This window comes from Mustelus asterias, chromosome 21 (genome assembly GCF_964213995.1).
Source record: "Mustelus asterias chromosome 21, sMusAst1.hap1.1, whole genome shotgun sequence".
In the NCBI taxonomy this organism is placed as follows: Eukaryota; Metazoa; Chordata; class Chondrichthyes; order Carcharhiniformes; family Triakidae; genus Mustelus; species Mustelus asterias.
In genome coordinates, this window is record NC_135821.1 from 28,912,008 (window position 1) to 28,925,949 (window position 13,942).

The 13,942-nt window shown below is 45.2% G+C and overlaps 1 protein-coding gene across 1 annotated transcript in view; it reads right to left on the minus strand.

The window, feature by feature from the left end:
- serhl (serine hydrolase like) overlaps window positions 1-13,942 on the minus strand; it is a 38,395-nt gene that overhangs the window by 6,693 nt on the left and 17,760 nt on the right. The window contains exons 8-11 of the mRNA XM_078237641.1: window positions 11,966-12,069; window positions 8,497-8,576; window positions 4,186-4,220; window positions 478-554 (exon numbers count right to left, since the gene is read on the minus strand). Of these exons, the coding sequence (XP_078093767.1) occupies window positions 478-554; window positions 4,186-4,220; window positions 8,497-8,576; window positions 11,966-12,069 (296 nt within the window). The remainder of the gene's footprint in view (window positions 1-477; window positions 555-4,185; window positions 4,221-8,496; window positions 8,577-11,965; window positions 12,070-13,942) is intronic.

Consider the following 13,942-nt stretch of genomic DNA (forward strand, 5'->3'; position numbering starts at 1 on the left):
GCCGGGCAAGGTGGTGGAGGCGGACACACTGGGAACGTTTAAGACTTATCTAGATAGCCACATGAACAGAGTGGGAATGGAGGGCTACAAAAGAATGGTCTAGTTTGGACCAGGGAGTGGCACGGGCTTGGAGGGCCGAAGGGCCTGTTCCTGTGCTGTATTGTTCTTTGTTCAACCCGATTATCATAATGTTTGATAAAACCCGCTGTGTGGAACTGAAGCCAGGGCAAGCCATGATTGTACTGAATAGCAAAGCAGGCAAGAGGCACCTCCAGCACCTATTTCTTATAATGTGTCATCAGAAAGGTGCAGCACTCCCTCAGCACTGCACTGGAAGTGTCGGCTTGGTTTTTGTCCTCAGTCCTCTGGAATGGGACTGGAATTCACAACCTCCTCACTCTGAGCTCAGAATACACGAGCCCCAGCTGACAGCTGGGAAAACAGTCTGGGGATGTTACAGGCGGGTGAGGGACGTACCAAATCATGAGAACGGCAGCAGTGATATTCTTCTGAAACTCCAGACACTGGTCGACTGTGATCCTCACCGGGGTGGGCTGGTAAGATTAAACACAAAACCATTAAATTCAGCTTTTACCGACCGCTCTTCCAACCTGATGAATCCATTCTTCAGGGACACGGCTCTCATGGGCATTTATGAATGAGGGTGGTCCAAACGGATGAGAAAACCCTACCAGGTGGTCTGGCACCCCATCGAAGGCACCCACAATTGCCCTGCTGAATCTCTCCCTGATGTTTGGCAGGCTAGATCAAGGGACAGCGATGAAGGAAACTCCTGCAATCCTTCGTCCCAGTTACACGGGGGCAATGGGTGTCATCTGAACAGTCAGTGAAACACAGGACAGGAGGCGAGGGTACCCTTGAGGAAGATGTCCACCACTATTATTTAAGGGTAGAAGAGATAAACTAGGAAACTCCAGACCCATTAGGCCAATGTTCATTGTGGAAAACTCGCTAGAATCTGTTAAAGACGCAGTGACTGAGCATTTGGAGAAAGCGGAGTTGCGCAGGGAGACAGAACAAAGAACAAAGAACAGTACAGCACAGGAAACAGGCCCTTCGGCCCTCCAAGCCTGTGCCGCTCCTTGGTCCAGCTAGACCAATCGTTTGTATCCCTCCATTCCCAGGCTGCTCGTGACTATCCAGGTAAGTCTTAAACCATGTCAGCATGCCTGCCTCCACCACCCTACTTGGCAGCGCATTCCAGGCCCCCACCACCCTCTGTGTAAAAAACATCCCTCTAATATCTGAGTTATACTTCGCCCCTCTCACCTTGAGCCCGTGACCCCTCGTGATCATCACCTCCGACCTGGGAAAAAGCTTCCCACTGTTCACCCTATCTATACCCTTCATAATCTTGTATACCTCTATTAGATCTCCCCTCATTCTCCGTCTTTCCAAGGAGAACAACCCCAGTCTACCCAATCTCTCCTCATAGCTAAGACCCTCCATACCAGGCAACATCCTGGTAAACCTTCTCTGCACTCTCTCCAATGCCTCCACATCCTTCTGGTAGTGCGGCGACCAGAACTGGACGCAGTACTCCAAATGTGGCCTAACCAGCATTCTATACAGCTGCATCATCAGACTCCAGCTTTTATACTCTATACCCCGTCCTATAAAGGCAAGCATACCATATGCCTTCTTCACCACCTTCTCCACCTGTGTTGCCACCTTCAAGGATTTGTGGACTTGCACACCTAGGTCCCTCTGTGTTTCTATATTCCTGATGACTCTGCCATTTATTGTATAACTCCTCCCTACATTATTTCTTCCAAAATGCATCACTTCGCATTTATCCAGATTAAACTCCAGCAGGGTAATGGATAAGTCATGTCTAATGGATCTAACTGACTTTTTAAAAACACTGCCAGAAGGCATTTAGTATGGTTCCACATAATAGACTTTTTAAAAAAGAGCAATGAAGTGGAGACAACCTATTGGCTTGGATAGGGAATACATTAGGAGGTAGGAGACAGAGTAGGAAGAATGATATTCTCAAATTGACACAATACAACTTGTGGGCAACTCAGGGGTTGGCACTGGGACCTCAGCTTTTCCACTATGTTTGTAAAGAAAGAAACCCTACAGTACAGAAAGAGGCCATTCGGCCCATCGAGTCTGCACCGACCACAATCCCACCCAGGCCCTACCCCCACATCCCTACATTTTTACCCACTAATCCCTCTAACCTACGCATCTCAGGACACTATGGGCAATTTTTGCCCAAGGATTGAGATGAAGGAGCTGTGAGCTGTATATACGTGTTTTCTGATGACACTAAGTGAGGTTAGGTAAATGTTATAGCTGGGAGCAGAAAGGTAGAAAACATTGACAGATTGAGTGAGTGGACAGAACAGTGGCATATGGGAGTGCATTGTGGGAAAGTGGCCCAAGACCGATACATGAAGGCAATTTCGAGAAAAGGGTGAGAAGTTGGGGAGTGTGGAGGAACAGAGTGTGTTAGGGGCCCCAGGTACAGAAAAGCTGGCAAAAGGTACCAAAAAAAAAATGGAATATCGCCCTTTATTTCAAAGGGGCTGGAATACAATGGGGTGGAAGGAATGTTTCTCCTGTGCAGAGTTCTGGGTCAGACATAATCCAAAGTAACTGCGTACAGATCTGGACACTCCATCTCAGGAAGTAACTGCGTACAGATGTGGACACTCCATCTCAGGAAGTAACTGCGTACAGATGTGGACACTCCATCTCAGGAAGTAAATGCGTACAGATGTGTGCACTCATGAAATATACACGAGCCTTGAAGGAGATACAGTGCAGATTCACCAGATTGATGCCAAACTTAAGTGTTAAATTAGGGGGACAATTTGTACAGACTAGTGTAAGCTGTGATGTAACGGACGTATTTAAGATAATAGCATACAGGTACAGCAAGTAATTAGGAGGCAAATGGAAGGTTCGCCTTTATTGCAAAGGGGATGGAGCACAGAAGTAGGGAAGGCTTACTACAACCGTACAGGTCATTGGCGAGGCTGCACCTGGAATATTGTGCATGGTTTTGGTCTCCTTATTTAATGGTACAGTGGTTAGCACTGCTGCCTCACAGCGCCAGGGACCCGGGTTCAATTCCGGCCTTGGGTGACTGCCTGTGGAGTCTACACGTTCTCCCTGTATCTGCGTGGGTTTCCTCTGGATGCTCTGGTTTCCTCCCACATTCCAAAGGTGTGCGGGTTAGTTTGGTTGACTATGCTAAATTAACCCTAGTGTCAGGGGGATTAGCAGGGTAAATGTGTGGGGTTCCGGAGAATGATGGGGTCCTCTTGCAAAGAAGGGTTGAGCAGATTATGGCCAATACTTATTGGAATTTAGAAGAATGATAGGTGATCTTATGAAACATAAAAGATTCTGAGGGGACATAAGATGGTAGACGCTGAGAGGATGTTTCCTCTCCAGGGGGAATCTAGAATTAGGGGGCATCTTTTCAGAATAAGGGATCTTTCATTGAAGATAATAAATGAGGAGGAATTTCTTCTGAGGGTTGTTTGGAATTCTCTTCCCCAGAGCAGTGGAGGCTGGGTTCATGAATATATTCGCTGGTTTGCAAGGAAATCAAGGCAGGCAGGAAAGTGGAGCTAAGGGCACAATCAGGTCAGGCACGACCTTATCGAATGGTGGAGTAGCCTTGAGGGGCCGAATAGCCAACTCCTGCCCTTAATTTTTACATTCTTATCTCCCCCACATCAGTGCGTGTACCTACACCACAGGGACAGCAATGGTTCAAGGTGCCCGCGCACCATCATCTGGGTGATTAGGGATGGGCAATACATGCTGGCCTTATATCCCCCGAACAAATTTTTAAAAGATGTCATTATTAAATTTGTCTTTGTTTCAAACCGTTTCTCCCCCTCTCTAATCTGACTGTCATCGTCCAGCTTGAAGTGTTTGCCTATAGGTTTGCCTATACTGTACAGTTTAATATCTTGTATACTTATTGAGGTCATGTCTCAGTCGCTCTTTTGCTAGGGAACAAATATTAATACCTCTGATCCTAAGCGTATCCTGGCCTTTTGGGGGGCAGTACATGGGAGTACATGAAGGAATCCATGGTGAGGGCGAATCAGAGTTGGGGGGATATGGTTAATGGAAGTAAGTGAAGTACTCATTATCAGAGGTGTCGTGTGTACCAAAGTTAAAAAGAGAACTCACCAGATTGATTCTCAAATCTCGGGTGAAGGCAAGACCTTAAAAGAATGACACAAACGATCAGAAACTAACAAGAAAAAATACAATTCTCAATTCCTTTGCTGGTAAACTCTCTGTTAGCATTTACACGTTTCATTTTCAGAGACCCATTAAAGAATGTAACACTTCTGAAAAGAACCGCACCCTACGGTCCTTTAGAAAGGCCACACTCTAAAGATTGTTTCGAAGGAAAGGAGTTGCATCGATGCAGAGTCTTTCTTACCCTCAGTACATCGGATACTCGGGGTGGCACGGTGGCACAGTGGTTAGTGCTGCTGCTTCAAGCGCCAGGGACCCGATTTCGACTCTCAGCTTAGGTCACTGTCTGTGCGGAGTCTGCACATTCTCATTCTTCCCGTGTCTGGATGAGTTTCCTCCCACAAAACGAAAGACGTGCTGGTTAGGTGCACTGGCCGTGCTAAATTCTCCCTCAGTGTACCCGAACAGACGCCGGAGTGTGGCAACTCAGGGATTTTCACAGTAACTTCATTGCAGTGTTAATGTAAGCCTACTTGTGACACTAATAAATAAACTTCAAACTAGTAAGGTCTGAAACACGGCAAGGTCCTACAAGCAGCAATGAGATAAAATTTCCCTAATTTATGTTGGTTTGACGGATAAAATGTTGGGCAGCAGATTGGGGACAGAATCCATTCATGAGATATGAGCATCACTGACAAATCCAGTTATTTATCTCTAATTGTCCTCTAGGCCCAGTGGTGAGTCACCCTCTGGAGTGGCTTGCTCAGCTATTTCAGAGGGCAGCTGGGAGTCACACGTAGATCAGCTGAGCAAAAATATCTCCCTCCTTAAATGAACCAGATTAGTTTTTAATAACAATAGTCATTTCATAATCGCCGTTACTAATAGCCAGAAGAGAGCTGAAAGATAGCCTTTTTATTTTCCGACGTTCCATTCCCCAGTTGCCCTGGTGGGATTTGAACTCAATCTCTGGATCGTTAACACAGGCATCTTGATTACAAATCCCATAAAACGTAGGAGCAGAAATAAGCCATTTGGCCCATCGAATCTGCTCTGCCTTTCAGTGAGATCATGATTGATCTGATATGATAATCCTCGATTCCACTTTCCCACCTATCTCCATGACCCTCGATTCCCTTACTGGTTAAAAATCTATCTCAACCTTGAACGTATTTAACGCCCCAGCCTCTACAGACCTCTGCAGTAAAGAATTCCACTGATTCACTCCCCGCGGAGAAGAAATTCCTCCTCATCTCTGTCATAAATGGGTGACCCCTGACTCTGAGATCATTCCCTCTGGTTCTAAACTCTCCCACTAGGGGAAACAACCTCTCAGCATCATAGAAACGTGGAAGAAATGAGCAGGAGGAGCCATTTGGCTCTTCGAGCCTGCTCTGCCATTCATTACGATCATGGCTGATTAACCAACTCAGTAACCTAATCCTGCTTTTTCCCCATAAGCTTTGCTCCCATTCACCCCAAGTGCTTTATCCAACCACCTCTTGAATACATTCAATGTTTTTGACCCTGTCAAACCCCGAGAATCCTCTATGTCTCAATAACAGCACCAATATGGTAATAGCAGATGCAGGATTTGTTTTTCTGTTCACCTGAGAAACCAAACAGACTAAAGTCTAATTGAGATTCTTTGATTTAGTGAGGCTCTATATGGAGACTGACAGAGATGGCAGTGAGTGGAAGAGAGAGATTGGTTACAGACCATCAGAGTATGAAAGGCTGTTCCTGCAGCTGATGGTATAAGAAACCAGGGGACACAGATTTCATGAAGGGAATTTAATCATAATACCTAACATAGGGATATCAAGTAGCTAATACTTTAATATAAAGTTTTAGAAATAAATGTAAAACTAATAAGGACATTAGAATCATTAATGTAAAATTAATAAGCTTGCCAGTAACTGATTGCAAGCGCGAGGTTTTTGTATCAGAAAATTGACTAAGAACATGAAGACTCGATTACAATGTAACTTGAACACAGACTCTCAGAGTCATAGAGGTTTACAACATGGAAACAGGCCCTTCGGCCCAACTTGTCCATGCCGCCTTTTTTTTAAAACCCCTAAGCTAATCCCAATTGCCCACATTTGGCCCATATCCCTCAATACCCATCTTACCCATGTAACTATCTAAATGCTTTTTAAAAGACAAAATTGTACACGCCTCTGCTACTGCCTCTGGCAGCTTGTTCCAGACACTCACCACCCTCTGTGAAAAAATTGCCCCTCTGGACACTTTTGTATCTCTCACCTTAAACTTATGCCTCTAGTTTTAGACTCCCCTACCTTTGGGAAAAGATATTGACTATCTAGCTGATCTATGCCCCTCATTATTTTATAGACCTCTATAAAATCACCCCTCAGCCTCCTGCACTCCAGAGAAAAAAGTCCCAGTCTATCCAGCTTCTCCTTATAACTCAAACCATCAAGTCCTGGTGACATCTGAGTAAATCTTTTCTGCACTCTTTCTACTTTAATAATATCCTTTCTATAATAGGGTGACCAGAACTGCACACAGTATTCCAAGTGGGGCCTTACCAATGTCTTGTACAACTTCAACAAAATGTCCCAACTCCTGTATTCAAGATTCTGACCGATGAAACCAAGCATGCTGAATGCTTTCTTCACCACTCTGTCCACCTGTTACTCCACTTTCGAGGAACTATGAACATGTACCCCTAGATCTTTGTGTTCTGTAACTCTCCCCAACACCCTACCATTAACTAAGTCCTGCCTTGGTTCAATCTACCAAAATGCATCGCCACGCATTTATCTAAATTAAACTCCATCTGCCATTCGTCAGCCCACTGGCCCAATTGATCAAGATCCCGTTGCAATTGGAGATAACTTTCTTCACTATCCACTATGCCACCAATCTTGGTGTCATCTGCAAACTTACTAACTATGCCTCCTATATTCTCATCCAAATCATTAATATAAATGACAAACAACAGTGGACCCAGCACTGATCCCTGAGGCACACTACTGGTCACAGGCCTCCAGTTTGAAAAACAACCCTCTACAACCACCCTCTGGCTTCTGTCAAGAAGCCAATTTTGTATCCATTTAGATACCTCACCCTGGATCCCGTAAGATTTAACCTTATGCAACAACCTACCATGCGGTACCTTGTCAAAGGCCTTGCTAAAGTCCATGTAGACAACATCAACTGCACTGCCCTCATCTACCTTCTTGGTTACCCTTCAAAAAACTCAATCAAATTTGAGAGACATGATTTTCCACTCACCAACATGGTACAGTATGAAACCATCCATTGTTTAAAAGAACAAAATTATATAAGTTTATATTGGAGAACAAGGAGTTTGGGCTGGGAATTCTGCCAGATGTATGGGCCCGCATCCAGTGGGAAAAACTGGTCCTAACCTCCTTGCAAAGCGCTGAATAAGTTAAAAGTATAGTTTTGTATTGCTAAGCAACAAGGAAGCCATTTTTGTTGAGTATACTTCCGATAGTTGAATGGACAAATGACAAATCATTATTTAAGATGTCAGATTGTAATTCGATTTGAGAATGTTGTCATGACTAGATTGACGAGTTGAATATTAAATGAGATCAGGTTAAGTTAATTGCTGGGCTGTATCTAAGGTAACAAAATTGCATAATTTCCAAGTTTTTGGCATGAAAGTCGAGATCTGCGGAGGAAACTTGAGATGCTGTCATATCACTGTAGGCCTCTTCGGCTGAAGTATTGTATTTGTCTAATGTATGTCTTTTGTTCTTTGTATTGTTTGCATATTTTATAACAAAACTAGTTTTGGAAATAAATTTTATTATGCTTTAAATCTGTGTTTTAGTTACCTTTGCGAAAAATATTGAACACAATTACTTTTTAGTATTTCTAAAGTAATCCGGCCACCGAAACAGAAGTCCCCAGTTCAAGTTTAAGATTTTTGGGCAGGAGATAGATAGCAGGGGTTGTGAGGAATTCATGTTTTTATTTTTAAAAGCAGCAAGCGGTAACCTGGAGCTTGCTGCCAACAAGGCTGGTGGACGCAGAAACAATCAATGATTTCAATAGGAAATGGAATGCATATTGGAGCAAAATAAACTCTCAGCAGCATGGGGACAGAGCAGAGGAACAGGATCGAAAGGATTGCTCCACAGTGAGCCAATGTGAACTCAATAAGCCAAGAGCCCAGTTCTGCCCCATTATAACTGCCCTGAGGAAAGCTCGATGGGCCAAATGGCCTAATTCTGTTCTTATATCTTACGGTGTAAAATAAAAATCCACTCCCATTTTGCAGCCTAACTGTACCTCCAGATACCTCAGTAGATCCCCGCTGAAGCAGAATCTTGCCACTTTCCTCCGAAACCGAATCATTCCCCAGCAGCAACCTGAAGAATAAGGGAAAGAGTTTGAAGAGAATCTCAAAGTTCAGTACAACACACGGCAGGACAATAAAGCAGAGAGAGAGAGGGAAAAAAATCTGAAGTAACCCCAGGTGGAACACTCCAGCCCAGGCAACAGCCTGGCGAATCTCCTCTGCACCCTTTCTCATGCGGAAGAGACTAGAATGTAACCAGTAACTTCATTGCAGTGTTAATGTAAGCCTACTTGTGATACTAATAAATAAACTTTAAACTGGGTGCCAAGGATGAAGGATTTATTTATTTTATCAGTGTCACAAGTAGGCTTATATTAACACTGCAATGAAGTTTCTGTGAAAATCCCCTAGTCACCACACTCTGGCGTCTGTTCGGGTACACCGAGGGAGAATTTAGGTGCCAATGCACCTAACCAGCACGTCTTTCGGACTGTGGGAGGAAACCGGAGCACCCGGAGGAAACCCACGCAGACATTTTGATTTGATTTATTATTGTCACATGTATTAACATACAGTGGAAAGTATTGTTTCTTGCATGCTATACAGAGAAAACATACCGTTCATAGAGAAGGAAACGAGAGACTGCAGAATGTAGTGTTACAGTCATAGCTAGGGTGTAGAGAAAGATAGACTTAATGCAAAGCAAGTCCATTCAAATGTCTGACGGCAGCAGGGAAGTTGTTGCTCTTGAGTCGGTTGGTACGTAACCTCAGACTTTTGTATCTTTTTCCCAAAGGAAGAAGGTGGAAGAGAGAATGTCCGGGGTGCTTGGGATCCTTAATTATGCTGGCTGCTTTGCCGAGGCAGCGGGAAGTGTAGACAGAGTCAATCGATGGGAGGCTGGTTTGCAAAATGGATTGGGCTACATTCATGACCTTTCCTAGTTTCTTGCAGTCTTGGGCAGAGCAGGAGCCATACCAAGCTGTGATAAACCAGAAAGAATGCTTTCTATGGTGCATCTGTAAAGGTTGGTGAGAGTAAGAAGTCTCACAACACCAGGTTAAAGTCCAACAGGTTTATTTGCTACCAAATAAACCTGTTGGACTTTAACCTGGTGTTGTGAGACTTCTTACTGTGCTTACCCCAGTCCAACGCCAGCATCTCCACATCAAGGTTGGTGAGAGTCATAGCTGACATGCCAAATTTCCTTAGTCCTCTGAGAAAGTAGAGACATGGGGAGAACATGCAGACTGTGCACATACAGTGACCCAAGCTGGGAATCAAACTCAGGTCCCTGGCGCTGTGAGGCAGCAGCGCTAACCGCTGTGCCACCGTGCCTCTCTAGGATTTTAGTTATGTGACAAGATTAGAATGCCCTCTTTGGAGCAGAGAAGTACGAAGGAATATTTAAGACAGACATTCAAAATCACGAAGCTTACTGAGAGAACAAATAAACAGAAACTGTTTCCACCAACAGAAGGGTCAGTACCTCGAGGACACAAATTTGAGGTAATAGGCAAAAGAACCAGATGTGAATTGAGGAGATTTTTTAAGAAGAGCGAGTTGTGATTAGAATGCACTCCATGATGGCTGGTGGAGGCAGATTCATTCAAATTTCAAAAGAGGGTGTGTTATTTAAAAAGGACATTATCCCATGTGGCATATGGAACACTTATTCTACTGGTGAGTTGAGTTGTGAATATTTTTTCCCCAAGGCCCACAAAATCTTTAAATAGGCACAACTAGAGGACAATTAGAGCTGTAGACAGCTCTGCCACATCCTGAGGTAGTTACTCTCCACAAGGAGCAGCACGATGGCACAGTGGTTGGCACTGCTGCCTCTCAGCACCAGGGACCCGGGTTCGATTCCCAGCTTCGGTCACTGTCTGTGTGGAGTTTGCATGTTCTCCCCGTGTCTGCATGGATTTCCTCCGGGTGCTCCGGTTTCCTCCCACAGCCCAAAGATGTGTGGGTTAGGTTGATTGGCCATGCTAAATTGCCCCTTAGGCTCAGGGGAACTAGCAGGGTAAATATGTGGAGTTACAGGGCAGAATTGTTGTCAGTGCAGGCTCGATGGGCTGAACTATAGGGATTCTATGATTCCAGATTAGGATATCTCTGCAAATCCCTGGCTTCCAGCCCAGGCCAAGACTGGATTCTCTTTTCTTCCTCTCTGAAGGGTGTTTGCCTCTCCGACCTCCTGGGGTTTAAATTCCTTCATCACCTCGCCTGCTTTCAAACCTTTCTTCAATTCGAACAAGGTTGGTGATATTAGAGGTGGGAAGCGAGTGATCTTGGTGGGCAGGGAGGAGTATACTGTTGGAGGCCCTACTCAGGATCGGACAAACCAGCAAGGACAGCCGAGGGTTCTGGTTCAGTGGGTAGGACGGAATTGCAAACTGGTGGCAAGATTTGGGAGTCTGCGGCAGGAATCAAACTTGCTGGAGAATGAAAGGGCCTCAACCCAACCCCGCAGTATTAAATAAATACCTGCCCACATCAAATGTTTGTGGGTTTGAGCTCCAACTGAGCAAGTAATTCGAGCTAACATTTCAATGCAGTACTGGGGGATTGCTGTATTGTCAGAGGTGCTGTCTTTTTCACTGACACACCCTCCTGCTCAGATGCAAGTAAAAGTATCTCACAGCCATACTCGAAGATCAGAGAGATCTGCCCTTGTGTCCCAGTCAGCGCCCCTACCTTTAGCAACATCACCCAAAGGAGATGAACTGGCCAATCGCCCCTGTTACTGTTGGTGGAACAGAGGAGACTTAGGAGCAGGAATAGGCCATTCAGCTCTTCGAGCCTGCTCCACCGTTCAATAAGGTCATGGCTGAGCGGGCTGCGGTCTTAACACCACTTTGCTAACTGCATCCCGTACCCCTCGACACCTTCGTCAACCACAAGGCTGTCTAACTCTGCTTTGAATAAATTCAATGACCTAGCCTCTACTGCTTGCTAGGGAGGAGAGCTGCACAGAATAATGAGCCTCTGGGGAACCTCATTGCCATTTTAAACAGTAGACCACTTCATAGAATCCCTACAGAAGGAGGCCATTTGGCCCATTGAGTCTGCACCAACTACAATCCTACCCGGGTCCTATCTCCGTTTATTTACCCTCCTAATCCCCCTGACACTTATTCTTAAACGGTGGCCCAAAGTTACAGTTTCTCCCACAAATGGAAAAAACCTCCCAGTATCCACCCAATCAGCATCTTATATGTTTCAATAAAATCACCTCTCGTCCTTTTAAATTTCAGGATGCAGGGATTTGGAGGTGTGCAAACTGGCTGCTGTGAGGGCCTGCAGGACAACAGTGACCATTCAGAAATAACTGGAACTCTTGGGATGTCCAAACTGTGATGGGTGCTATGTAAATGCAAACAGTCTCGCAGATTAGGACAGCAGGCCATGTCATCTGACCCCATTCCTGATTCCTGCCACAGTGCCAGTACCAACCTCCTTAGAGCTCCATCAGGCGTATACACTCTGGGAGGACCTTGCTCCTTCTCCAGCCTTAGAAGTTCATCAGTTGCTTTCTGAAGTTGTACCTGCACAGCACTCTGGGAATCAGAACAAAGTATTTCAGAATGAAAGTTTAGCACAGGCACTCCCAACCTGACAAAAACAGCTTTCCCCCTCTCCTCCCTGCATATTAAAACACACCCTTCCCGTTTCTCCAACAGTGGGTGGAATTTTCCCGTCCCACCCGCCATGGGAATCGAAGCGGGCAGGGAACGGACCATGGAAAGGTCCGCTGACTTCGGGGTGGGATTTTCTGGTTTTGGGGCGAACGCGGCTGGAAAACCCACCCAGCGAGTCAGATTCAGGCAGTAACACAAGCCATATTGGGCTAAGTTGATTTTGACTTGTGTGGAGTTCCGGTATGATCTCTCTTGGGAACATCTGTGGCCATACTCCCAGCTTCCCTTCTTTACCTGATGGCACCGGTTCCAGCACTCCACCACCTCTCTTGAACCCTCAACTGTCTCATGCTGTCAGATTGTTTGTTCAACATCAAAGCATAACTTTCCTCAGCTAAAAGTGTTAGGATAGGTGTTTGAGGACCTGTGCAGATACTATGGGCCAAAGGGCCTTTTTCTCTACTGTAAAACACCATGGCTCCACGACTACGACTGAAGCTATCGTCTGCTGCAATTTCCACACAATTCTTTTAACCAACTCAATTCCCATTCTGGGCATTAACCTGGGTCAGATTGCACCAGATCAGAGAATTATACAAAGATTCCACCATTTGATTCATAGAATCATCATAGAATCCTGACAGTGCAGAAGAGGCCATTCAGCCCATTGAGCTTGCATCGAAGTGCCGAAAGAGCATCCTGCCCAAGCCTTCCCCTCTGCTCTATTCCCACAACCCCATGCAATTACCATGGTTAATCCATCTAACCTACACAACTTTGGACACTAAGAGGCAATTTAGCACGGCCAATCCACCTAAATGTGCAAACTCCACACAGTCACCCAAGGCTGCAATCAAACCAAGGTGGGAGGAAACCCATGCAGACATGGGGAGAACGTGCAAACTCCACACAGTCACCCAGAGGCTGGAATTGAACCTGGGTCCCTGGCGCTGTGAGGCAACAGTGCTAACCATTCTGTCTACAAGTTCTTGATTATTCACATGGTCGGTGCTTCAACCATTGATGTTTGACGTGCATTTCAAAGCTTCACAACCACATTATATATTAAGATTTCTCCTGTACTCTAACCAGAACCTTTTAAATTAATCTTATACTTGTGTCCCTCCTGCGCGAGTCACTAGAAATACTGTTTCATTCTACACTGTCCCACCTCTTCATAATTTTCAATATTTCTATCCAATCTCCTCTGTCCTAATGAAAATTGCCACTGACTCCAATCCCCACCTGGGCTTACATTTGTTATTTATTTATTGGGAAATACTTCTTCAGACAAAGGGTGGTCAGGGGATGGAACCCTCTCCCGCAAAGGGCACCTGTTGCTAGATCAATTGGTAACTTTAAAACAGAGATTGATAGGTTTTTGTTTGCCCGAGTGCAGGACATGCTGGAAATGGATGTCAGGAGACGCTACCACTCATTGGAAATCGAGTGCAGTCTACGAATGGAGGCATTCTCAGACTAAGGCTTCGCAATGAGGGTCTGTCCAACTACCCACTCTCAGTTACAGCAGAGCGGACTAAAACACTGCAGCCGCGAGTGGCAACCTCTCTGAAAACCTAGACAGCATCGTCTCAATGTTCTTTTAAACTCCCTCATGTCACTTTTTATTTATCCTTTCATGGGACAAGGGAGCCCAGCATTTATTGCCCATCCCTAACTGCCCTTGAGGGGAGTGGCCATTTCAGGAGGGCAGTTTAGTGTCAACCATATTACTGTGCATCTGGAGTCATATGTTGGCCAGACATGATAAGCACGCTGATTTTCTTTCCTA